The following is a 27,500-nucleotide window of genomic DNA, read 5'->3' on the forward strand; positions in this document are numbered from 1 at the left end:
TCGTGCAATTGCAGCTTCATAAGTTTACGCGAAGATGCAATGCATTACTACCCTAACACAATTCTCCTCGGCATTTTAATCACTTAGGTACATTTATGTATTTATTGATTTGTTAATTTATTTTTTCTATTTATTGATTTGTTAATTTATTTTTCCTTTTTTAATAAGTGAGATCTTTTCTTTCTTTATTCCCCTTCACCCTCTGTTACTTCTTTCTAATGAACACCATATTCTGTGGAAGTTTGAATTTCAAGTCAATGACCCCTTTGGTGGGCTTGTTCCATGTGAATAGGGTTCATCTTCTGAATAATAATGATTGTGAAAGCAGTAGTGATAATAATATGTACTCAAATTGTAACTGCTTCATCTATTAGTTTTTTTTTTAAGAAAATCACTACAAAAAAAAAAAAATGGATAACTCTATTAAGCCCTCGAGTAAAGCTAACGCGCCAAACCCGTGACGGAATCGCAGCGGGAATTCGCCAAATATTGGCTGAAGTAGCACCGCTTTATCGCCATAAAGAAGCCAGCTGTCAGAGGACGCCGGGACTCGTGTGACCACGTATCCGTCTTGGGCCATAATTCTGTCATGGCAGAGGCTAATATAACCAAGAGATTTTCTTTTTCTTTTTTTTTTTATTTCGCGAAATCATGCGAGATAAGTCTTTATAATCTCCCACGCGTTCTCCTTAGATCCTGCACCCAAGGAACGGCTAAATTAATGGCTCATTTTTTTTAATAGATGGTCAGAATAATTATAGAGCGTGTCGTAGAAGAGATTCGTCTACTTAAGTTGGATGGTGTTAGTACCAAAGACAGGAATAAATTAACAGAATCAGGTTTATATAATATACAGTATATGTATATATATATATATATATATATATATATATATATATATATATATATATATATATATATATATATATATATATACATACATACATTTATGTGTTTTTATATATGTATGCATATATATACATATATACATATATACATATACTGTATATATACTGTATATAAATGTATGTATCCAATGTATTTTTTAGGGGTCATTTTTCTGTACGGTTTTGCGGATGAAAAATAGGAATACTTTCTTGATGGCAGGTCGTTTATAGAAACTGAATTCATCATTGGTGAATTTCATTTTGGTGTAACTTCACAGAAGTGTCCGCATCTGATAGTTAGATTCATCGAATTTTACACTAGTGATTCGATGAATTACAAATTTTTTTTTTTTAGATATGGTTTGTGTGCGGTAGGAGTTTGATGTTGCTTCAAAAACAGAGAGAGAGACACACACACACAGAGACAGAGAGAATAAAATTTGAATTTGTTTTTCAACCAGTGAAAGTATTACCGAGGAAAAGTGTAACATTAATTATTATTAAAAGGAATAATAAGTTGGTCGCAAAACTAGCTGTTTTACTGTATCAATTATATATATATATATATATATATATATATATATATATATATATATATATATATATATATATATATATATATATATATATATATATATATATACAGTATATATATAACAGAAAGAGGATCTCATATTAGGACTTACAATGATTATTTTCCAATTTACAAGAGACCAACTTCTCCTCTAATATTAATAGAAATGTTATCAGAAGGTTGAGATTATAATAACTTAATCCGGAACTAATCTGATGAATCTGTATTTTTGACGAGGTCAAGTTTTTGATTAACTTGGTCATTCAAAAGCGATTTATTTTTTTTTTGTGATTTGTTATGATTTAACCCTATTGCAGCATTTTCGGTTCAGAGACGATAAATAAAAAAGGGGTATTTTTTTAATTTGAACAGATATGAAAATTGATTTTTTTGTGAATGTTGGAGATTGCAATATTTTTACGCGTATTACCTCCGCGATTCTGGTTTATTTTTTATGTGAAATGAATTGCTTAAAGCCATTTTGGAGCTATGCCATGAAGGCTGGAAGCTGCCCATTGCTCTTAATATGCAATTTTATGTCTCTCTGTGACATGTATGTTTTAATTATAGCACTTAGTATTCATGAAGTCCAGCAGAATGGACACGATTCTGCTGCAATACAAACCATACAAACCATACAATATAAAACCTTTTTGTTTATGTACGGTTTATTGGGCGTAATGCTGCATCCTTTCTTTCAAAGATATTTCTTTAATTTTATTCTTAGTGTTTTATCCTTCGTCAGGATCTAGAATTGGACTGTTTTATCCTTCGTCAGGATCTAGAATTGGACTCATTAAAGATTTGCTTTTATTCTTGTCACAGACTTGTGTTCCCCAAATAGTTTATCCGTGCTTTTATTCATTATATTTTTTTGACGTAATTTTCTTTCAAATTTATTAGCTACTTTTTGTCCGGCTCCTACAAAGAAGCGTTCTTTGAGTTCCGATTTTATTTGATTTTTGTAAAGATTGCTGTAATGCAGCTGATCATTTATATGCGTTTGCAGAGTTGCCGCATGTATTATTTTGGTATGCACGTGATATGTATGTATGTATGTATGTATGTATGTATGTATGTATGTATGTATGTATGTATGTATGTACGTGTGTATATCTATTTACCTATCTGCCTGTGTATCTACATTGTATATCTATCTATCTATCTATCTATCTATCTATCTATCTATCTATATATATATATATATATATATATATATATATATATATATGAGAGAGAGAGAGAGAGAGAGATACCCTGTGAACAATTTTCTGAAAAGCACCGTCCCTCTCTATATAGCCTATTTATAACTTCAATGGAAATATCTCTTGATAACTGTGAATACTGCAGTGTTTCCCCTCCTTTAAAAGCACCGAACATTACATGAAGTTTAAGTGCTTATTCGAGAGCAACTATTTTGAGTTCCGATATTAAATTTCCACTCTCTCTCTCTCTCTCTCTCTCTCTCTCTCTCTCTCTCTCTCTCTCTCTCTCTCTCAGCAGGCGTCCCCCTAACGTAGAGCAGATGGCTCCCACAAAAGGCTTGTTCATCCCCAGTTCATCCTTGTTCAACCTGTTACATCGGGGCCCCTTAAAGCTCCCTCCTGAGTTCAAGGGTCTCTCTCTCTCTCTCTCTCTCTCTCTCTCTCTCTCTCTTTTAAAACAAATGTAATAAAGAACCACAAAGCGAATTTACATATTGACAACTTTTCTGTCTTAAAGAACGATCTCTCTCTCTCTCTCTCTCTCTCTCTCTCTCTCTCTCTCTCTCTCTCTCTCTCTCAATACATATTTAATAAAAAATAACCACAAAGCGTATTTTACATAATGAGTGTATTGACAACTTTTCTATCGTAAAGAACGACCTCTCTCTCTCTCTCTCTCTCTCTCTCTCTCTCTCTCTAAATACAGATTTAATAAAAAAAAACCATAAAGCGAATTTTACTTCTGTATTGACAACTTTTCTGTCGCGTAAAGAACGATCTCTCTCTCTCTCTCTCTCTCTCTCTCTCTCTCTCTCTCTCTCTCTCTCTCTCTCTCTCTCTCTCAATACAAATTTAATAAAACCAAAAAGCGGATTATTGACAACTTTTCTGTCGTAAAGAACGATTTCTCTCTCTCTCAACTAGTGAAACTCTTCTTCCAAGTTCATTACGTCATCGTTGCCAAAGTAAGGGGCTGGCGCAGGTGGGGGGTTGGGGGGATCTCCTCCTACCTCCCAGGGAGACCTGACCATATGCGGCCATTCATTATGGAAGGAGACTCTTAAGGGGAAAAAAAAAGGCAGCCGGAGGGCGCGTTCCACAGCGTTTGTGAATGGCGACGCTAAACAGTTACGCTGATGATACGCAATGGTTTCGTCACGCACGGATGGGCGATTTGGCGTACTCCACCCATCACGCCTTTTGTTAACGTCGCTGATTCTTGAAAAAGAAACTGATTACATTATTTGCGGATAATGTAATTGGTGATAGGTCTGATACGTAGCACGTTTTAATGGATTACTATGTAAATTTGATCTAATATATAGCACTTTTTAATAGATTCCTATATAAGTTTGATCAAATACATAGCACGTTTTAATAGATTACTGTATAAATTTGATCTAATATATAGCACGTTTTAATAGATTCCTATATAAGTTTGATCTAATGCATAGCACCTTTTAATAGATTGCTATATAAATTTGATCTAATATATAGGACGTTTTAATAGATTACTATACAAATTTGATCCAATATATAGCACTTTTAATAGATTCCTATATAAATTTGATCTAATACATAGCGCGTTGTAATAGATTCCTGTATAAATTAGATCTAATACATAGTACGTTTAATAGACTCTTACATAAATTTAACCTAATGCATAGCACGTTTTGATAGATTCCTGTATAAATATGCCAGGTATCTCAGCTGCCAGGAGGTATGGGGTACTGGGTAATGAGCATTTTTGAAGATAATTTTCATAAGGTATCAGGTACCGGTTAGGTTCAACCGATACTACAGTATTCACTGATACATTAGAATCAATATTATATTAATTCAGTAGAATCAATATTATATTAATTCGGTAGGTTAGCATAGTTGATGATTTATCTTCCATGGGACGGTATCGAATTGCATATAGAATTTAGGCCAAAGGTCATTCACCGCTGAAACGGAAATTGAGAGCAAAAGGAGGTACAGTAAAAGAAACGAAAGGGGTTGCAGCTAGGGGCCGAAGGGACGCTGCAAAGAACCTTAAGTAATGCCTACAGTGCACCACATGAGGTGCACTAATGGCACTACCCTCCTACGGGGAAGGGACGGTATCAAACAAGTCCCCGAATGAATTTCTGTAAGCCTAAGTTCCAGTAGGCTCTTGATGCTATGGATTTTGTCTATATTGTCTATATTGATACCTGGCATGGTTTTGCGTCGAAATGTGAACGTAAGAATATTTTCAATACTGAGATTAGAACAACTGAAGGAAATGTGAATATATTAAATGTTCTTGTGTTCATGCTTGTTCTTATATGTTGTCTGTGGCGTGTATGTGGCTTTATGTAAGTGTGCTTCCAAATTTTTGAGTTCGATTAGTCATGAGAATGACTGCTTTATAAAAGCAGTGAAAGCTGAAAAAATTCTCAGATTACAACATACGAAAATTTGTATAATTTTGACACGAATTTGTCTAGACCTATTTCATTACATTTATTCATTTGATTTTTCAACTCGAATAAGCACAAGGAAACAGATTTCTCATTTGGGGCTCTGCGACAAGTGTTCGGTCCGAAAAACAAAAACCATTCATTGAAACAAAAGGGGATCCATTTATTGTAAACAGAAGTAGTATAAGATTATAATTACCGCTTTCCGTATGGCAGCTTAAAGAAAGGTCTCTCACAAAGGACTTACGAGGGGGCCCTTCGATTAAATCAATTAGTGTCATTAGAGAGAGAGAGAGAGAGAGAGAGAGAGAGAGAGAGAGAGAGAGAGAGAGAGAGGAGAGAGAGAGAGAGAGAGAGAGAGAGAGAGAGAGAGAGAGAGAGATTACAGTAGTCGTAGTCTAAAAAGTATTGCATTTAATAAGAAAATCTTGAAAGGGAAAAGAAATCTGGAGCGTAAGATAGGGAGTGAGAGGCATAGTAGGGAATGAAAGACTACAAGGAAAAATGGAAGAAAGTGAATAGGTAGATTAGACTGGCAGGGAAAAGAATATTTGAAGACAGACTATAAGTAAGAAACAAAATGATGGGTAAAGTGATAAGAATGGTAAATTATGAAATTTTGCCTAAGTAATGTTAATATGAAAACCATAAGTATGAAGAGACATAATGGACTCAAAAATCTGAAGAAAAAGGGGATGTATTTAAGTAGCACATGTATAATATCTTCTCCTTGAAGTCGTTTCCAGTAATGGCGAGTTAGTTCAGGGAAAATTACAGTGTTCTTCACTGGCATTACCATCCCATAACTGCTGAATTAAGAATGGCCGCCCTCTGCAGAACACTTTCAAGTACACATGCATACTGCAGTGCAGAACGCTTTCAAGTACACATACATACTGCAGAACACTTTCAAGTACACATACAAACTGCATTGCAGAACACTTTCAAGTACACATTTGTACTATACAAACTGCAGTGCAGAACATTTTCAAGTACACATACGTACTGCAGAACACTTTCAAGTACACATACAAACTGCAGTGCAGAACACTTTCAAGTACACATACGTATTGCAGAACACTTTCAAGTACACATACAAACTGCAGTGCAGAACACTTTCTCAAGTACACTTACGAGTACACATACAAACTGCAGTGCAGAACACTTTCAAGTACACATACTTACTGCAGAACACTTTCAAGTACACATACAAACTGCAGTGCAGAACACTTTCAAGTACACATACATACTTCAGAACACTTTCAAGTACACATACAAACTGCAGTGCAGAACACTTTCAAGTACACATACATACTTCAGAACACTTTCAAGTGCACATACATAACTGCAGAACACTTTCAAGTATACATACATACATACACACAAACAATAAATAAATTAAGTAAATGAAAGTTTAATGCGAGTACAGTACAGAGCAGAAACCGATTTTACTTTGAGCGCAAGCTAGAAAGATTTATATATGAGAGAGAGAGAGAGAGAGAGAGAGAGAGAGAGAGAGAGAGAGAGAGAGAGAGAGAGCGCGCTAAAGCTCCAGACTAGATGATCCTCTGGAGGGCTCCACAACCCTTTCCCCCTCCCCCCTCCCCCCGGAACCCCACCCCTTCCTCTCCCTCCTCGGCAGGAGCATTTAGACCAGCTTCAATTGAAACCATTGGAAATTCTGATTTAATTCTTCATTGAAAGGGCAGTTTTGGGGATGCTCCAAGTAGCATCCTGATGATGATGAAGGGTAGGAGAGGAGGAGGGAGGGGAAAGGGAGGGAAAATGGGGGAGGGGGGTGATAAATGAAATGATGAGTGGAAATGAAGTGATGAGGGGTCGAGGAGATGACATACACCGAGGGGAGAGGAAAGAGAGAGAGACACGCACTCATCTGTAGATTACAAGGGGAAACATTGGGGACAATGAGGGGACGCACAAATCGAAGTGTAATACACTCCGTTATTAGAAAATGATGATGGTCATGATCGTGAGGAGAGAGAGAGAGAGAGAGAGAGAGAGAGAGAGAGAGAGAGAGAGAGAAAGAGAGAAAGAATTATTTAGTGAAGATTTAGGATTGGTGGGTGGAAAAAGGAAAGAATTAGGGCGTAAGGTATCAGAGTTATCTGCAGATACCAGCCTGTTTACATAATTATATATATATATATAATATATACACATACATACAGACATATATATATATATATATATATATATATATATATATATATATATATATATATATATATATATATATATATATATATATATATATGCATATATATATGTGTGTTTGTATGTTTTTGTGGAGAGAGAGAGAGAAGGAGAAGGTGAGGCTTTAAAAAGGCTTTTTTTAAATCTCCGCTTTTATTAATCACATTCTCTCTTAAAAAGACGTCGGTAAATTCAGTTGTCACGATGAGAAATGGCGGGCTTTTGTCATCGTAATTGACATATTACAAAGCAAGTTTAACCTAATTAACCGGTAATGAAGAACTGACAGGAGAAGGACCTTTTGTTCCACCTTCAAAGGGACACACACACACACACACACACACAGATTCAGGCGGCGGCAGCAGCTGCGGCAGGTATTGAATTCACTCAAGGTAATGAGATCAGAGAGAGAGGGAGAGAGAGAGAGAGAGAGCGAGAGAGAGAGAGATGAAACTTTTCCATTGATGCCAAGAAGGCGCAAGATGAGGAAGAGTTACCATGATTCATTTCTTTTGTTTATTTATCAGAGCGCGATTTCATATTGTGCCGGAAGCTGCAGAATCAAATTAACCTTTTATTAAACTTCAGTCTGCTTTCAATTTATTTTTCTTTCAAGTTCCTCGAGGGCTACAGGTTAACGATGGGTTGTAGTGCGTTCTGTCTCTCATTCTTCTGAGGGCTCAAGGAGCTTTCATTCTTCGTATTTCAATGTAAGGCTTCGAAAAACTTTGTATTTTGCTGTCTCTTTCATGTATTAAAGACAGTCTCTGAGTCGTGATCTCGTTTTGTTATGAAAACAAGAAGAAAATTCGCCGAAGTTTTTTCGGCGCAGTCGAGTTTTCCGTACATCGTATAATCAAGGCCACTGAAAATAGATCTGTCTTTCGGTGGTCTCGTTATGATGCTGTGTGAGCCGCGGCTCATGAAACTTTAACCACGGCCCGGTGGTGGCCTGGCCTATATCGTTGCTAGACGCACCATTATGACTAACTTTAACCTTAAATAAAATAAAAACGACTCAGGCTAGAAGGCTGCAATTTGGTGTGTTTAATGATTGGAGGGTGGATGATCAACATACCAGTTTGCAGCCCTCTAGCCTCAGTAGTTTTTAAGATCTGAGGGCGGACAGAAAAAGAAGTGCGGACGGACAGACAAAGCAGGTGCAATAGTTTTCTTTTCAGAAAACTAACGAGGTTCTATAGATGACGGTATATTTGCTTGTCTTTATGTCGTTCTAGATTAAAGGAGTTGAAGGTTATTTTGATTTGTGATTATGTTACGGTAACATGGTTCTTATGACATGATGGTGGTTAGTGAGAACAAAATTTTTATTGGTAAATATAGTTTTCAGGAATGCTTTCACAATAGGTAATGGAAATTTAAGGTTTTCCTATCAATGGCCACAGATAAAATTTGGTTTTTGAACAATAGTTTCTTTCCATTTTCTGTTTGTTTTTTATATGAATTTTTTTCTTGATTATGCATTGAAGGTTAAAGATGGCTAATTTTATTACTTTTCTTTGGCGATGCCGCTAGTAATTTGTGTTCTTTCAGATTGATAGTCAGGCAAATGAAAGCGTTTTTATTTTCAAAGTTCATTATCTCAAAAGATTACTTTGTTATAACGAGAGCTTTAGTTTGTTTTGTTTCTCCCCTTTGTTACATATTAATTTTACCGAAATACTTTTTTTTTTATTTTCTTAAAAACCTCTGTGCATAGGTTGTTTCATTTTAATTATGTTAGGAGATTGAACAACCTTTCAGAAACTTGTATTGTTCATGGATTATACAATGAAATGTTCAAGGTTGATCTCTTTCTCTCTCTCTCCCTGGTCGAGGTAATCCCTCCATGCCACTGGTTGTGGAATTATTCTCTCTCTCTCTCTCTCTCTCTCTCTCTCTCTCTCTCTCTGTGTGTGTGGTCGAGGTAATTCCTCCATGCCATTGGTTGTGGAATTATTCTCTCGCTCCCTCTCTCGGTCGAGGTAATCCTCCATGACTGGCTGTGGAATTATTCTCTCTCTCTCTCTCTCTCTCTCTCTCTCTCTCTCTCTCTCTCTCTCTGGTCGAGGTAATCCTCCATGCCACTGGTGTGGAATTATTCTCTCTCTCTCTCTCTCTCTCTCTCTCTCTCTCTCCAAATCATAATTTACGCTGGAGATACTTTATATAATAAATTGTACTGGCATCCACTTTTGAATTTGTTTACAGTTAACGTGTAATGTGGGGCTGTATTTTTATGCGCTAATAAAAGAATAAATCATTATGTCAAAGGTTTGATCATTTTTATGCAGATTAGACAACTGCATAACAGTTGAATGTGACGATGTATTGTAGATCTACAGTTAAAATAAATGGAAGCTTCCAGCTGTATATATGAAGAAATCAAAATACGAAATAATCTGGATGTATCAAGTAAATAAGGCATTACGGAAAATTATTTTCAAACTTTAGAAAGAACGGCAACAAAAACTATGGATATTTATTTTTAATTTTCTGTAAAAGAAAACTATTGTGCCGGCTTTGTCTGTCCGTCCGTACTTGCTCTGTCCGCCCTCAGATCTTAAAAACCACTGAGGCTACCAGGTTGCAAAGTGGCATGTTAATCATCCACCCTTCAATTATCAAACATACTAAATTGCAGCCCTCTAGCCTCAGTAGTTTTTATTTTATTTAAGGTTAAAGTTAGCCATGATCGTGCGTCTGGCACCGCTATAGGACAGGCCACCACCGGGCCGTGGCTGAAAACTGTATGAGCCACGGCTCATACAGCATTATACGGAGCTCACCGAAAGATAGATCTATTTTCGGTGGCGTTGATTATACGCTGTACAGAAAACTCCATTGCGCCGAAAAACTTCGCCGTGTTTTTTACTTGTTTTAATATAGACTAGAATTTTTTTTTATATAATTTATATAACTACGTAATTGAACCATTACACTTCAAAAGCAATGCGAAAATAGGAGAGGTCTTCCCAAGCACCTTATATTAACCAGCAACCCTCTCACAAAAATGGGCAATGACTGAATGCATTCTGGAGGAAAATGATTTATATTTGAGGAGGAGCGTTTAAACCGAAAAGGACGCTAATGATGATGATAAAATCGACGATTTGCGTCGAGGGCGAAGAAAGGAGGACCTCTGGTGGCTCTGCTCATCCCTTCCGAAATCTAAAGACTGAAAAAATATGTCGGTCTTTTGTTACGAATTAAGGAACAGAGAGAGAGAGAGAGAGAGAGAGAGAGAGAGAGAGAGAGAGAGAGAGAGAGAGAGAGAGAGAGAGAATTTCCTTTTCTGAGAGTCCCCTTTCGCGTGTATCACTGAAAGCCAATGATTATTTCATTATCCACCTGATTTACGTCCGGGCTATTGGAATATTCATTGCGTAATGCCCCCCTCTTACCGTCTCCGTATTTGCCTCCAATTGCCGGCCATCAAGATGTAAACACAATTCCGAGTCAGTTTGCCAGAATTGTTCATCCTTTTTTCTACTTAGGTTGCAAAAATGTTGATCCTAGTTTTCGTCTTAGGTTGCAAAATGGTATTTCATTTTCTTCTTAGTTTGCTGAATTGTCCATCCTTTTGCAAAATTGTTCATCTTTTTTTTCTTGATTTGAAAGATTGTTCATCCTTTTCTTCCTCTTAATTTGCAGGATTGTTCATCCTTTTCTTCCTCTTAGTATGCAAAATTGTTCATCCTTTCTTCTTATTTTGCAAGGTTGTTTATCCATTTCTCATTAGTTTGCAAGGTTGTTCATCTAATTTGCAAAATTGTTCATCCTTTTCGTCCTCTAATTTACAGAAACGTTTATACTTTTATACTTAGTTTTTGCAGGATTATTCACCCTTTTCTTCTTAGTTTGCAAGATGGTTCATCCGTCTTAGTTTGCAAAATTGTTTATCCTTTCCTTATTTTGCAAAATTGTTCATCCTTTTTTTTTTTAGTTTCCAAGATTGGTCATCGTTTTCTCCAAGTTTGCAAAATTGTCCATCCTTTCTTTCATCCAAGTCTGCAAAATTATTCATCCTTTTCTCCTCCTTGGTTTTGCAAAATTACTTATCCTTTTCTTCTTAGTTTGCAAAATTGTTCATACCTTTCTTGTTAATTTTGCAAGATTGTTCATTCTTTTCTTCTCCTTGGTTTTTGCAAAATTGTTCATCCTTTTCTTTTTCCTAATTTGCAAAATTGTTCCTCGCAAAATTTTTATCCTTCAGTGTTTAGTTCTCTGTAAAAGGAAGCTATTGTGACGGTTTTGTCTGTCCATCCGGAATTTTTCTGTCCGCCCTCAGATCTTAAAAACTACTAAGGCTAGAGGATTGCAAATTGGTATGTTGATCATCTACCCTCCACTCATCAAACATAGCAAATTGCAGCCCTATAGCCTCAGTGATTTTTAAATCTATTTAAGGTTAAAGTTAGCCAAAATCGTTCTTCTGACACCGTTATAGGTACCAACAGCACAGGCCACCGCCGGATTGTGGCTGAGTTTCATGGACCGTAGCTGAGGCCACCACCGGACCGTGGCTAAGTTTCATAAACATTATACGCTGTACAGAAAACTTGATTGCACTGAAGAAACTTATTTTTTACTTGTTGAAGATTGTTCATCCTCTTCTTCTTAGTTTGCAAAGTTGTTCATCCTTTTCCTCTTCCTTTCTTCTCCTCCTCAGTTAATGGCGCCTGGGCCTCCTGGTCCTCCTGGTCGTCGTGCAGCAAGCGGTGCGGGCGCGGCGTGCAGCGCCGTACTCGGACTTGCACGTCTCCAGCTCCTCAGAACGGCGGCGATGCCTGCATTGGCGAGGCTGTTCAGAAAGCAGACTGCTCGAATATATGTCCAGGTAAGTCCCTCACTACTTCTTTTTAATTATTTATTTTTTCTATTTGTTTGTCTATTTATTTGATTATCAATTTTAAATATTTACTTATTTATTTATCCATTTATTTGTTTATTTCGTTTGGTCTGTCAATATACTCAGTATATTCTTTCAAGAACTAATGTGAAATAGCTTGTTGCCTGAAACGGAAGCTGATCACTGTGATGCGTCTGCCTCTCGTGTTTCATGTTGTTATTATACAGGTGTTGTTAGCGTAGTGCTTAGTATATATTTTTTTTGTCACCAACGTTTGTTAGTACACAATTTTGTCACTAACGTTTGTTATTGCACTTTGCGAACGTGCTGGAAGAAATTCAGACTCCACAGGTACATGGTTTTTAAGATCATTCAAATTCAGAGGATTTCAGAATTACCTGGTCGTGGTCAGTATGGTTGATTTTATGAAGTTTTTTAATCTTCTGTTGGTGGAAATTGTGAGTACAGTAGAACCGTGTATCATTAGAGTAACATATGTTCAGATATTGTGGAAAAACAAAAGAAAGTCAGTTTTATCATTCGGGGTTTTTGACATAGAAAATACTATAGAAACAGAACCTTGCCTTCTGCACTAAAACCTTCAGCGGAATCACAATAGAACTCGTGTCTCTTTAGGTACTGTATGTGTTTGTCCCTGCGTTGTTTAGCAGCTTCTGTACTAAATAAGTGGGATAACAGTAGTAGAGGCTTTTCTCATTAACTAACTAACACCTGGTGTACCTGTCCTCCCCTCCCCTCTCTCAACCTAACCAACAGGAGGTGGTGATTGTCCAGAGCAACCTTGTCCTCATGGTGAGTCTTCAGGACCCTTTGTGCCCTTGTGTTGAATATATATATATATCCCTTTGAGCACCAACTTTCTCTGTATAGCTCCTTCAGCACCGTCATTGGCTAGTTTTAAACCGAAAGAACTGTCTTCTAGAATGTAACAGTAAGAGTCGTTAAATTAAAATGAGAAAATTGTGACTACAGGAGGTCTAGTCAGTGGTTTTTGTTCACATGACCCCTCTGACTTATATTTTCTCTTGACCATTACTCCTGAATACTCTAAACTTTAACTTCTACAAGACGGTTCTTGAGCTTCTTTGATTCGCCAACTGTTGGCAAATGAGGGTCAGTAATTCATAGAATATCTTCCGCCATCTGTCTGTCTGTCTGTCTGTCTGCATCATCTAGTAAGCCTTCATCACTGTACTTTGTTATCTACAGTACGTATTGGTCTTTTTGAAAACATTAACCTTTTAAGCTTTCAACTCTTAGATATCTTGGGAAATCCTTTGCTGACTGGTAGTATTGCTCTTACAGTATTTCCCGTAATAAAATATAAATAGATCGTCTTCTGAGCTTCTAATATGTAAACCCTTTCAGTGTCGTAATTTGAGAGGTTGCATGGTATTCGTATGTAGTTGTTTGAGGTACGAGGTTAAACCAGTTTTGTATGTTCATCCATCCTTCCTGTCTAATTCTTCATAATCAGTGATTTCAGCTACTGAATCGGTAACTGTTCTTTTTGGTTTTTATGTATATTTTTCAGTCTGCATTTCGTATCGTCCTCCACTTTTCTATATTCATTTCCCCTTCTTGAAATGGAGTTTTCTTTACCTCTCTTGCTCTATTTTCCCGGGACGTCTTCCTGTCACTTTTTTTTTCTGTAGTCTTGGCGCTTTCCACTTTCCTCGAGATTTCGTCTTCTCATTCAATTTTTCTCTCACAGGACTTTGCTCTTCCAGCTGTCATTCAACGCAGCGTTCCCTCCAGCCTTTCTTCCTACCGGGTTTCCTCATATTTTTTCCTCTTTCCCGTTGTTGATTTCAGTTGATTTCGGCAACTTCCTCTCTCGCATGAATAGAAAACGGTATTCCTTCTGATCTTCCCTGATGTGGACTCGTCTTTATATTCTGTTTATGTTGCCGCATATATCCCTTCTAATGTAACGAACTGTTATTGTGATGGATAATTCATGAAGAATACATCATACATTTTCATGACAAAAGACAGTGCATCGTTCTTCTTATGCTGTGGCTTTTAAATATTTTAATATTTTATATCTCCGTGTCCTCTCGATGTTTTCATTAGTTATTTTCCATACGCTGCCTTCTCTTGGGAAAGTATCAGTGTTGCATTTTTTTTATTGATCAGTATTCATCACCAAAGGTTAACGTAGTCTGAAATTGGCGATTTACCCGGACGTCAAATAATTTATGTGAGGTTTATATCCTTGGATTCGTTGTACGGCATCGCTGTCTGCGTGTCTGTCTGTCTGATCGTTTTTCCATCTTGATGTATGTATGCGTGTAATTAATGTTCTATAATTTTATATATATATATATATATATATATATATATATATATATATATATATATATATATATATATATATATATATATATATATATATATATATATATATATATATATATATATATATATATATATATATATATATACACGGAATAGGTAGGTAAATATTTGGACATTTTCTACCGTTTATTTAATTACTGACACTGACACATTCATGAAGGGAAAGAGTGGTAATCTTGAAATCCTAACGCAGTACTGGATATTAACAACATTACCAACAATGTAAAATCTACGAGAAACAGTGGTAAGTCCACATTTGGATTTTGAATGCCTTTTCTTTGGCAGATTGAAAGTAATTCGAACAGTTGATTACTTAGTACTTTAAACAATATAACAAAGGGAATTTTTTATGCATTGGATCTATATGTGCCTTCACGCTTACTAATTATATATTGCGTGTGCTTGAAGACACACTTGCCTAACTGAAATTAAGGATAACCTGGAAAGAATTATAGAGTATTACAATGGATGTAGTGGTTAGTACATTCACCTCGTGATCTGAGATAACAGAACTGTGGAAACACAGAGGTTTATTGAATAAAAGAAAAAGTTTAGCGTCTGATCCTCTGCGTCTCCTGTCACAACTTGGATATTTAGAAAACTTCTATCATTCTCATGCATTTTTTTCCCTTGAGTGAGCTTGATTGGAGTAAAGGAGGAAAGAGAAGATGGACTGTCTAGGGAAAGTATGGAAAGAATATCAAGCACAGTAAAAGATAAAACTATGGGAACACTCAACTGCCTTTGCGCATGGTTGTTTAAAGTACTGCGTCTCTCAGACTTAATCATTCTGTATGTATGGAAATATGACTCCATTATTTTCCATGAGTGTAACACGAGATGTAATGAGTCTAATATGAATAACAGTATATTGTGTTTGCTTTTTGCTTCTTCTTCTTCTGTTTCTTCTTAGTCATGAATTTGTTATTGTTAGACAGTTAGTATTACGTAGGATACAACTCTACCCAAGGTTCTAACAACAGATACAACATTAAAATATTTGTTAGCAAAGAACAGCAACAGCAGTGTTTTGAGGTTTTTGTAAATGGAATATTGGTTTCTAAAATTATAAACGTTCGAGAATACCTTTTAATGGTTAGGTAAATAAGGCCTTGCTTTTTTTTTACTACTCTGTGGAAACTGTCGGTACTTGCATAGGAAAAATAAGAGTGTTTAGCATTTCGTCATAAAGATGAGTACAACTCGTGCTGCTAATGTTGGAAGTAAAGAGTACTTTGTTTCAAGAGTATATCTTAACAAGAACCTTACTCACGCTTTCCATTGTGTTCTGAGCAAACCACCAAATAGTTGCAGTACTTTGTGCACTAATAACTTGTAACAGTGCAGTATTTCATCATGAAAAGTTAATAATATAATTACAAAAATTGACACTGAATAATGAGGAAAAATGGTGCAGCTTATCTACCTTTCTTCCCTAAGATGACAATCATGTTACTACTTTACTTGGTTCCTCTGCTATGCATGGTCTTTCCCCTTCCAGCAACGAAGTAAATCAGGAGTGCATGATATTTATATTCTGTAATTTGTACTTGTAAAGTATTCTTTCGTTGATAACACTTATGAAAAAATTACTCCGTGAGTTTTGGTGAATGATTGTCCTTATGTTGTTATTGTATCTGGAAGATTGGACCAAGTATTTCCAGATTTTTAATGATCTGGACCTTTGATTATATTTCCAGATTTTTAATGATCTGGATCGTTGATTATAAAAATTGAGAATTTTGCCGTGGGAGGAATATTATTTCTCGGCGCGAAATGATTAGTGACAACATATTAAGTGCATTACGACAGTAGACAGAAAATTGTACAAGGACCCCAGACTAAAGCCATAACACTTTTTATCGTTGTAACTTTGTAAAATCCAGTCTCCTGTTATTGTATAAAGCTACAATAACGATCATATTGTAGCATCACGATATACTTTTAAGTTTAGAAAGCTCATTTAATTTGCTGTACATCATCAGCAAACAAATTTTAATGTTATCGCCGTAGGTAAACATTGTTCAATGGAGGCAGCAGTGTATTCCATTAAAAGTAAACATCATTTGCTCCTAAAACAACAAATTTCGTAACAGGAAGTAAACACCATCCCTTTGATGGGTGACATATGTTCATTTCGTAATTTTACTCAGTAATGCTTGCATGAGATCGTTTTAATTGATACTCTGGTAATTATGTTAAAGACCAGTGAGAATTATGTAAGTCATTTGAATGTTATCTAAATGTTAAGATACCTGGCACTTATTAACAGTAAATAATTGAAGGTTTCGAAATAAACACGATCCCAGTAAATCACCTCTTATTAATGGGTAAAAAGCCTTTCATTATAATGATGTGTTTACTGTTAGTGCTAACAGAAAGTTTACCGGCGGACGTAATTTTGTTTTCAATTTGGTTGGCTGATATGTCGACTTTGAAAGTTGTTATTTGACATTTAAGATGGTGTTATTATTACGTTTTTGTAAACGAAATAAATGTATAACATCTAAACTTTGACATTGAAAGTGCTGTGTGTTTTTTCATAGAGCAAATAGTACGTGACCATTAAGAGACTGTATTCTTTATAACATCAAGTAAAATACACTTGCATATTAATATACTGTACTGGCGAACTTTCATTGTTATTATATACTCGTGAATTCTTATTATTTTAAAATGCTCGTGAACTTACATTATTTCAATAAATTCGTGAACTTATATTATTGCAATTTACTCGGGAACTTGTAATTTTGTTAATACTCGTCAACTTATATTATTCTGATATACTCGTGAACTTATTGTATTATTAGTAAAAAGACCACGAACGTTTATCGTATGATTTATTGCTCACTGGAACCATAATTAAGATATATGAGATTGAGAAAGGCTAGAAATATTGTCGTTATTAGAAAAATTAATGGGAAATATTACGTTCAGAAGGACCCAAAGAAAAAGGTCGTAGAGACAGATATAGGGTATTCACAAACAGCTGAATATAAAAAAAAAAAAAAATCCAAATAATATTGACAGCTATCCAAATAATTTTGATAACTACCCAAAAAAACATTGAAACTCATCAAAATAATATTGACAGCTATCCCCCCCCCCAAAAAAAAAAAAAAAAAAAAACTTTTTGTAACAATGCAAAGGGAATAAAGATGTCTTGAACTCCTACAGGGTATGCAAAATAATGTTGATAACTAACCAAATAATATTGACAACCATCCAAATAATATTGACAGCTATCCAAATAATGTTGATGACTAACGAAATGATATTGACAGCCATCCAAATAATATTGACAGCTATCCAAATAATGTTTATAACTAAGCGAATAATATTGACAACCATCCAAACAATATTGACAACTATCCAAATGTTGATAACTAAATAATATTGACAACCATCCAAATAATATTGACAACTATCCAAATAATGTTGATAACTAACCAAATAATATCGACAACCATCCAAATAATATTGACAACTATCCAAAAACATTGAAAACCATCCAAATGATATTGATAATTATCCAAGTAATACTGACAATTATCCAAAGAATATTGATAACTATCCAAAAACATGGAAAACCATCCAAATAATATTGACAGCCATCCAAACAAAAATTGGCAATCATCTAATTAATTGTTGACAGCTATCCAGATAATATTGACAACTATCCAAATAATATTGACAATTATCCATTGAAAACCATCCAAATGATATTGATAACTATCCAAATAATATTGACAATTATCCAAACAATATTGACAACTATCCAAAAACATGGAAAACCATCCAAATAATATTGACAATTATCCAAATAATATTGACAACTATCCAAAAAACATGGAAAACCATCCAAATAATATTGACAGCCATCCAAAAAACTATTGGCAATTATCTAATTATTGACAGCTATCCAGATAATATTAACAACTATCCAAATAATATAGACAATTATCCAGATAATGACAGTCATCCAAGTAATGTCGACAACTATCCAAAAACATCGAAAACCATCCAAATAATATTGACAGCTATCCAGATAATATTGGCAACTACCATTCATTCAGCCGATGTTTTATTCTATTCCACACAGCCGTGGACGGCTCCTGGTCATCGTGGTCCTCTTGGTCCACCTGCAGTCCGGACTGCCGTCATCACCGCCAGAGGTCATGCTCGGACCCTCCGCCCCAGCACGGCGGCCGGTACTGCGAAGGGGGAAGATATGACGTCCACCAACTGTACCGGCGGAATGTGCAGGGGTGAGTAAACCTTAATTTCTTTTGCTGGTCTCCTGAGGATGTCTTGCGATTGGAACCTCGAAAGGTCAAGGGGGAGATGCAAGACATTGCTACCCTATAACAGTTCATCTTGTATTTTGATATTTTGTCTGTGTTTTTTTATCTATTTATCTATCGATTTATTGATTTATCTTTTTCCTATTCTGGTAACTGATCTCTTCTTTGAGTATTTCCTATTATTTTCTGTAACTTCTTTCAAATGAACAACATATTCTTTGGAAGCTTGAATTTCAAGTCAGTTGCCCTGTGGTCTTGTTCCTCATGAATAGGGATTTATCTTCTGAATAATAATAATAATAATAATAATAATAATAATAATAATAATACGTTATAAGTTCATTGGGATAATCGTATTTTATGCATATTGATAACTTTTGGTAGGCCGAATCTCTCTCTCTCTCTCTCTCTCTCTCTCTCTCTCTCTCTCTCTCTCTCTCTCTCTCTCTCAAGTCCATTGGGAATACTCGTATTCTATGCTTCTTGATAAATTCTGGTAAGGTGAATTTGAATTTGTCTCTCTTCAATGGCTTTCTCTCTCTCTCTCTCTCTCTCTGCTCTCTCTCTCTCTATTTTATACTTGCCTTATTTTGAATCATTTAGAGTTAGTCTTATGTAATGTATAATTGCCATTTGTCCCAACTCAGTATACTGTAGAACTACTTGAATTACTTTATTGCATGGGGTAGTGCCGTCAGTGCACCTCACATGATGCACTGAAGGCATTACTTAAGGGTCTTTGCAGCGTCCCTTCGGTCCCTAGCTGCAACCGCTTTCATTCTTTCTGCTGTATCTCCGTTCAAATTCATTCTTCCATCATTCATCCATTGCGATATTTTCCTCTTGTTACACCTTTAAAACCTCCTTTACTCTCAACTTCCCTTTCAGCGCTGAATGACCATATAGGCCCCAGTGCTTGGCCTTTGGCCTAAATTTTTATATTCCATTCCATTCCCTGTAATAGTGCTTTAATCTTGGTTGAATGGTAATTAAGCTTCAGTCCCTACTCTTGTAAATTTACTAACAATATTTGATAATTGAACGCCAAGTAATCTTGCCCTCGTTTTGAGCATTCTTGATTATTGTGCAGTACTCCAGTGACACACCTTGAGTTATGGTAATCAGGCTGCAACCTGGAATGACGAAATTTTCTTTCGAACATCAGTCGTGAACATCTGCGTCTGAATCCGGTGTACATAATCTTCATGTGTGTCTTTTTCTATAATGATAGCACAGACAGAGTGTTATTATTATTATTATTATTATTATTATTATTATTATTATTATTATTATTATTATTATTTGGAAGGAGTTTCTTTTCTATGGTAGGGTTATTAAAACAATTGCTGTTTCAATGGCATTTAGCTTGTAGAAAGTCTCTCTACAAGCTAATGACGTTGAAAGAGCCAATATTATTATTATTATTATTATTATTATTATTATTATTATTATTATTATTATTATTATTATTATTATTTTGAATTGTATATATATCGCACAAAAAAGTCTGCACTAAAAAAAAAGTAATACAGAGCGGCGAAAGGTAACTAATGACTCAGATGATGGTGATTGTTACTTTAAAGTATCGCGATATCTTTCATGTGAACATTGATCGAACCCTCAAATTTTAAGTTTGCATTGCTCTTTAAAAACAAGGTAAGCGATTCTCAGTGATGTCATTAGAATTCGCTTCTGTCCAAATTTCACATTATCTAGGCACTTATATTTTCATCTTGGATATTTACCTGTATAGTCTTTGATAATCTTACTTTAATTTCAGTAGATTGTGGGTCAAAGTCTTTGATAATCTTACTTTAATTTCAGTAGATTGTGGGCAAAGTCTTTGATAATCTTAGTTTAATTTCAGTAGATGGTGGGTAAAGTCTCTGATAATCTTACTTTAATTTTAGTAGATGGTGGGTGAAGTCTCAGATAATCTTACTTTAATTTCAGTAGATAGTGGGTAAAGTCTCTGATAATCGTACTTTAATTTCCGTAGATTGCGGGCAAAGTCTTTGATAATCTTAGTTTAATTTCAGTAGATGGTGGGTAAAGTCTCTGATAATCTTACTTTAATTTCCGTAGATTGCGGGAAAGTCTTTGATAATCTTAGTTTAATTTCAGTAGATGGTGGGTAAAGTCTCTGATAATCTTACTTTAATTACCGTAGATTGCGGGAAAGTCTTTGATAATCTTAGTTTAATTTCAGTAGATGGTGGGTAAAGTCTTTGATAATCTTACTTAATTTCTGTAGGTGCTGGGTAAAGTCTTTGATAGTCTTACTTTAATTTCAGTAGATTGTGGGTAAAGTCTTTGATAGTCTTACTTTAATTTGAGTAGGTGGTGGGTAACCGGTATTTAAGCCACTGTATTAATTTTAGAATTATATACGTTTGTCTCTACTGTAATTAAATTCAATAATTTTTGATATTTTGATAAACGATTCTTAGTGTACACACACACAGTTACCAGTTTTATAGTATTATCTTCTTTTTTTAAATCTAAAGTAACTTGAGGTTTTGATCCCATGGCATGTGGGTAATATTTGAGTAGATCCATCTGTACATGAACATCGTAAAACAGTACTAAAAACTTCGGTAATGCTGGATAATTGGCAATTCAATTTCTAAAAATGATACTTCACGTCCAAGGACCCGCACTTTTTACTTCTTGATATTATACTCTAATTCTCAGACATAATTCCGTGAATTCATAGGTAATGGAAGTGTACCTTACTTTAATAAGTGAGAAATCGGCACTTTATTCGATAATTCGATATTAGTGTGTACACAAGCATTCCGCTTTTAAATGTCACTCTCTCGTTTTCATCCTGAATATATGGTACTATGTCCTTGAAGTAATAATACTTCATCCTCGAGTAATCTGGGTTCGATGTCATTTTATAACTCTGGAATGCAGTGTTGCCAGTGATTTAACTTCATGTAGTAAGGTGTATAAATAACCAGTACCGTTTTACAGAATGAGAGGAACATAAACCTCCAAGGAATGAATGGTACCCTGGTGTTTCTTATTTTTCTTTTTACATTTTTAGTTTCCTGTAAAAGAAAACTATTGTGCCGGCTTTGTCTTTCCGTCCGCACGTTATTCTGTCTTCCCTTTTTTATGTCCGCCCTCAGATCTTAAAAACTACTTAGGCTAGAGGGCTACAAATTGGTATGTTGATCATCCACCCTCCAATCATCAAACATACCAAATTGCAGCCCTCTAGCCTGAGCAGTTTTTATTTTATTTAATGTTAAAGTTAGTTATAATCGTGCTTCTGGCAACGATATAGGATAGGCCACCACCGAACCGTTGTTAAATTTTCATGGGCCGCGGCTCATACAGCATTATACCGAGACCACCGAAAGATAGATTTATTTTCGGTGGACTTGATTATTCGGTGTACAGAAAACTCGATTGCGCTGAAGAAACTTCGGCGCATTTTTTACTTGTTTCAGTAGTTATCAAGTTACAGACAGTACAGTACAGGTTTACGAGTCACTTCTTTTGTGGTGCAGTGCCATCAGATATGTATTGTATTCGTTGTATTTGCCTTTTTATTTTTTATTTATTTTTTCTTTTTCACCTTTTTATTTATTTTTTCTTTTTCACCTAATTTTGTTTTATTTTATATTCCACAGGTGGTTCGTCTGTGAGGATGTATGGCGACAGGACGATTACGGAAGAAGGTAAGTTGATTGTATTCCGTATTCCTCTTCATTGCTTTAATAGATGAATGTATAGGTACATTCTCTCTCTCTCTCTCTCTCTCTCTCTCTCTCTCTCTCTCTCTCTCTCTCTCTCTCTCTCTCTCTCTCTGAGTATTACATATGTGTGTATGAAGTTGTTAGGCCAATTTTACTTTACGTAAGTGAAGAGTGGACGCCGAATTGGACTGAATGGAAACAGTTTGATGCTCTGAAAATGAATTGTCTATGTAGTTTATGTGGCTTAGGTAAAAGAAGGGACGAGAAATATGGAGATAAGTCGAAAAATTTATTTAAAAAAAAAAAACATGTATAATGAACAACGAGTTGGTGAAAAGAGACGTTTTATTGGAAAGGAAAGTCCTCGATATCCAAGGAATGCGAGGTTATATGCAAGATAAGAGGTGGATAGTGAAATGTGCATGGGAACTTCGCGTCGCGCTGCTGAACTCTTTGTGTGTACATGAAACGGCTGATAATGTGGAAATTTTCTACATGTGGCGCCCTTGTTTGTGTGTATGTGTGTATATATATATATATATATATATATATATATATATATATATATATATATATATAAATTTATATATATATACATTCACATATATATATACATATAAAATTTGTGTAATGTATATGTGTGTGTGTGAGCTTCCCTGGAGCCACCACTTGATAAAAGGAAATATCTTTACTATTGGTAAGAGTACTGGTCACTGAAGTCGGAAGTTTTCGCAGTCGGCAGATCGAATCCACCAGGTGACAAACCACTTATCAGTTATAATTATTCCCCTTCGGTATTATTTCCGAGGTAGAGCGCATTCTATACTAAACGGCATTTGTTGCTTAATGTTTTTAAATATAAAAAATGTCACGGTCATGTAATAAACATTATATAATTATATATATATATATATATATATATATATATATATATATATATATATATATATATATATATGTGTGTGTGTGTGTGTGTGTGTGCGTGTGTGTGTGTATATATATATATATATATATATATATATATATATATATATATATATATATAAATTTATCTGTATATCTTTATTTGTATTTGCATAACCCTCTCCCGCAATTTCACCACTCTTCTTTTCTTAAAGTTCATCTCCGGGCAGTTAGTATTCTTCTTAAGCCGTCAGTGATTCATGGTTCAATATGAAGAGAGAATCGCCTCTCTTTTACCATTTCCGGACTTGAGTGGCCCGTCCAGCATAACAATGGGGCAGAGGAATGCCCTCCATCATCCCTTATAATAATAATTTGATGCCTATGGGCTCTTGTTTATGCCGGGTAATTAAATACGTCTACTATTCCGATGTTTATTGAGCTGTGTACTCTCTCGTTTAGCCGTTTTAATGAACTGCGCACGCGCGCTGATGTCATTGTAATCTCTCCTTCATCTTCCCTCATTTGGCACTAAATCACGTATTTTGGAGGGCTCGTCAGAATGTGGTTGCTCTGTAATAAAGAAGTCTGGGTTGATTTATGGTTATTGACTTGCATATGAATAAATTGATAAATTTATAATTGATATAGAGGGTGTTTTTGACTATAATTTTGAAGGCTGACAGTTTTTCGGGTCATCAGGGTTGCAGTGGATTGTATCTCGGGGTTAAAATGACGTCTTGATGTATCTTGTTAATATTTTTAAAGGTATAGGTACCTAAGATTGAGTCATTGCTTTCAGTTTACTCTTATCTATCTTTTTATCTGTCTATCCATCTATTTATCTATATATTTGTCTACCTACCTTTCTATATTTGTGTGCGTGTGTATGTATGCATGTGTATTTATACTGTACAGTATCTCTCTCTCTCTCTCTCTCTATATATATATATATATATATATATATATATATATATATATATATATATATATATATATATATATATATATATATATATATATATATATATATATATATATATATTCTCTTTATGTGTAGGGAAGTTTTAGTAACAGCTGACGCCTATGTAAACAAAGTGTATCTTTTTCCTGCCGTTTCAAAAATGGGATTTCTTACCCTTGCACAGCTACTGCCGCTGTCATGCAGCAGGATGTGACCCTGATAGTCGTGTTGGCCGTCCTGGTGCCGTTGGTGCTTCTCCTGCTGGTGGTCGTCTTCAGGAAGTTCAACCGGAAAGACAGAACTGATGGACCCATGTACGAAATTGCTACGTCAGGTGAGTGTTCGGTAATTTATTTTCTGCTTTCAAGAATACCTGATATTATCTTTTATATTTATTACAATAAGGTCAGTTTCATATGTATTGCATTAAGGCCCATTTTATATTTAGTGCATTAAGGTCAGTTTTATGTGTGTTGCATTAAGGTCAGTGTTATGTTTGTTGCATGAAGCTCAGTTTTGTTTTTATTGCGTTAAGTTCAGTTTTATATATATTGTACTAAGCCAATTTTGTATTTATTGCATAAGGTCACTTTTATATTTATTGCACTAAGGTCATGATAATGCTGAGAATAACTTTTCTTTTTCTTGAACTCTTGCAGATTACCCAATGTCATTCTACAGTAAGACAACGAAGAAGATGAACGGCCTAGGTCCTCCTCCAGACGTTGCCCAGGAGGTTCCCACAGCCCCTCCACCCTTGACAGCTCACCCTCTGTGCTATAACCCAGCCTACAGCGACCCAGCTTACAGTGACCCAGTCTCGGTTTCCAGCGACCAGAAGTCTAGCCTAGGCCTAATGGACTCCATGTATCAAGAACATTACTCCGCTCCTGCCAGTGGTGCTGGAGGAGGTGGAGGAGGAGGTCACTCTGGCAGCATCACCTCGACTTCCGAGCATCACTATGATGTGCCCCACCTGAGGTGTCACCACATTCAGGATTCTCCAACGCATTCAGAGGCTGCTCATCTTCTTCCCTCGAGGTCTCTGGTCACGCCCACCATGAATGGGAGTCTTCGGAGCCAGTGCCTGGACTCCTCAGATTCCTCCCAGGACAAGCCTACAAGGAGTAACTCTCCTGCTTCCCTTTCGAGTGATGCCTCTGCTTGTGAGTATTATATGAACGTTATTGTTTCGGTCTTCCCAAATAACAATTAGATGTACTCAGCATGTGAACAAAGCAGTTTGCGAGGAAATGTCACAGATTATTACTTCCCTTTATAGGTAACTCTTTTACTTGAGTGAATATGGCTTTTGTAGTTACCTTTCTGGAAAATATTCCTGTGCAAATTTAAACCAGAGGTTGTTTATGGCACTGAAGGAAAAACAGTGTAGCCAGTATTGTTATCCTTTGGGTAGGGAAAGGTTAAGTCATGTCTGCTAGTAAAGGAAATTTACTAATATGAGAACATTTGATAGATAGATTTGCAGTGTATCTGAAGATTGAAAGTCTTCTTTGGTTATTCTGCTTTCGTAAATGTTTTATAACGAGCTCAAAATTTTAATTACTTATGCATTGATGTAATTTGACATTCATAGTCAAATGTAGCTTAAGAACATGTTTTGTCTGCTTACCCAGTCCGACACACACTAGCATCCTACACGGAACCTAATCGTGGCTGCCAGCTGCCTCAAGAAGTATTAGAAGCAGATGGAATGACGTGGGGTGTGATGACGTCATCTGGTGGCAGGTTATCCTTAGCCGAGTATGGTGTTGCTCTTACCATACCCGAGGGAGCTTTACCAAGGGACACCTGCCATCAGATATATATTGCTGCCAAATCTCATCCACAGAGTGGTCCTCCTCTTTCTGATAGGCAGGTGAGGGATCTTTTGAATTATTTTGATCTGATTTTATGTCTGTTTTTTTTTTATATCTGGGACATTTCAGAGCTTTTTCTGATCACTTGTGGGATGTCAGTGAAGTTACTAGCAACAGCTGATTTACCACAGTCTACTACAGTGTAGTTTCTCACACCTAGGTTACATGATAAAACACAAAGGTACTGACTGTATGTACCTTTTGCGAAAAGTTCATTTTCGCTACAAAATTTTCATGCCTTCTTTTTTCAGACTCTATTAAGTCCTGTTGTCATGTGTGGCCCCGCCAATGTTCAGCTGCTGAAGCCAGCAGTGCTGTCTTTCGAGCACTGTGCATCCTTGCAGCACGCCACTTGGCAAGTGCACATATTTTCTGCTGATACGCTTGTCAGGTGCAACATAAATGAGCCATCCTGGTTTAGATTGATAACCATAGGAGAGGAGAGAATTGACACACCTGTTCTTACCCAACTTGATGGTTCTCAGGTAAATATTATTATTATTATTATTATTATTATTATTATTATTATTATTATTATTATTATTATTATTATTAGTAGCACCTCAACTTAACAGACACCTTTGGGGTCTGGCTTTCTTTTAAGTAACAGAGCCTGTGTTATACCCTGCACTTGAACATTTTCAGGATGTCTTACGGGTCACAGCAATTCCGATAGTTCCTAACCTAAACTAACCTGTGCTTTATGCTTAACTGTATTTAAGAGTTTTATTTAAAAATGTATTGCGTCTAATATGGTAACCAAACGAAAAATAATGATAATAATGTAGCTGGCAAGTACAGAAGTCCTTTAAGTTGATGTGTTACTATTATTATTATTATTATTATTATTATTATTATTATTATTATTATTATTATTATTAGTAGTAGTAGTAGTAGTAGTAGTAGTAGTAGGGTCTAGAATATTCAGTTATATTCTGTGGTACAAGTGAATCCGGCTACTATTGTGCTTTACAATCCAAGAAGCGTTTATTCACCAGGTGCATCTGAAATTGTTAACAGTTCAGTATATTATTATAATTATTATATTAATAGCAGTACTAGTAGTAGTAGTAGTAGGAGGAGGAGGAGGAGGAGGATGAGTAGGTTTAGATATCATGACACATGTAAGTCCGGTTTCTGTAGTGTCCTACAATCCAAGACCTGTTTATCCATCAGGT

At 35.7% G+C, this 27,500-nt stretch overlaps 1 protein-coding gene across 1 annotated transcript in view; it reads left to right on the forward strand.

Moving 5' to 3' along the window:
* LOC136829565 (netrin receptor UNC5B-like) overlaps positions 1–27,500 on the forward strand; it is a 194,467-nt gene that overhangs the window by 162,690 nt on the left and 4,277 nt on the right. Inside the window, 9 exon segments of the mRNA XM_067088412.1 lie at positions 12,000–12,167; positions 18,664–18,779; positions 18,781–18,829; positions 22,510–22,557; positions 24,627–24,776; positions 25,102–25,608; positions 26,080–26,321; positions 26,574–26,807; positions 27,499–27,500. The exon segment at positions 27,499–27,500 is cut by the window's right edge and continues 170 nt beyond it. Of these exon segments, the coding sequence (XP_066944513.1) occupies positions 12,000–12,167; positions 18,664–18,779; positions 18,781–18,829; positions 22,510–22,557; positions 24,627–24,776; positions 25,102–25,608; positions 26,080–26,321; positions 26,574–26,807; positions 27,499–27,500 (1,516 nt within the window).

Source organism: Macrobrachium rosenbergii, chromosome 44, assembly GCF_040412425.1.
Source record: "Macrobrachium rosenbergii isolate ZJJX-2024 chromosome 44, ASM4041242v1, whole genome shotgun sequence".
Lineage (NCBI taxonomy): Eukaryota > Metazoa > Arthropoda > Malacostraca > Decapoda > Palaemonidae > Macrobrachium > Macrobrachium rosenbergii.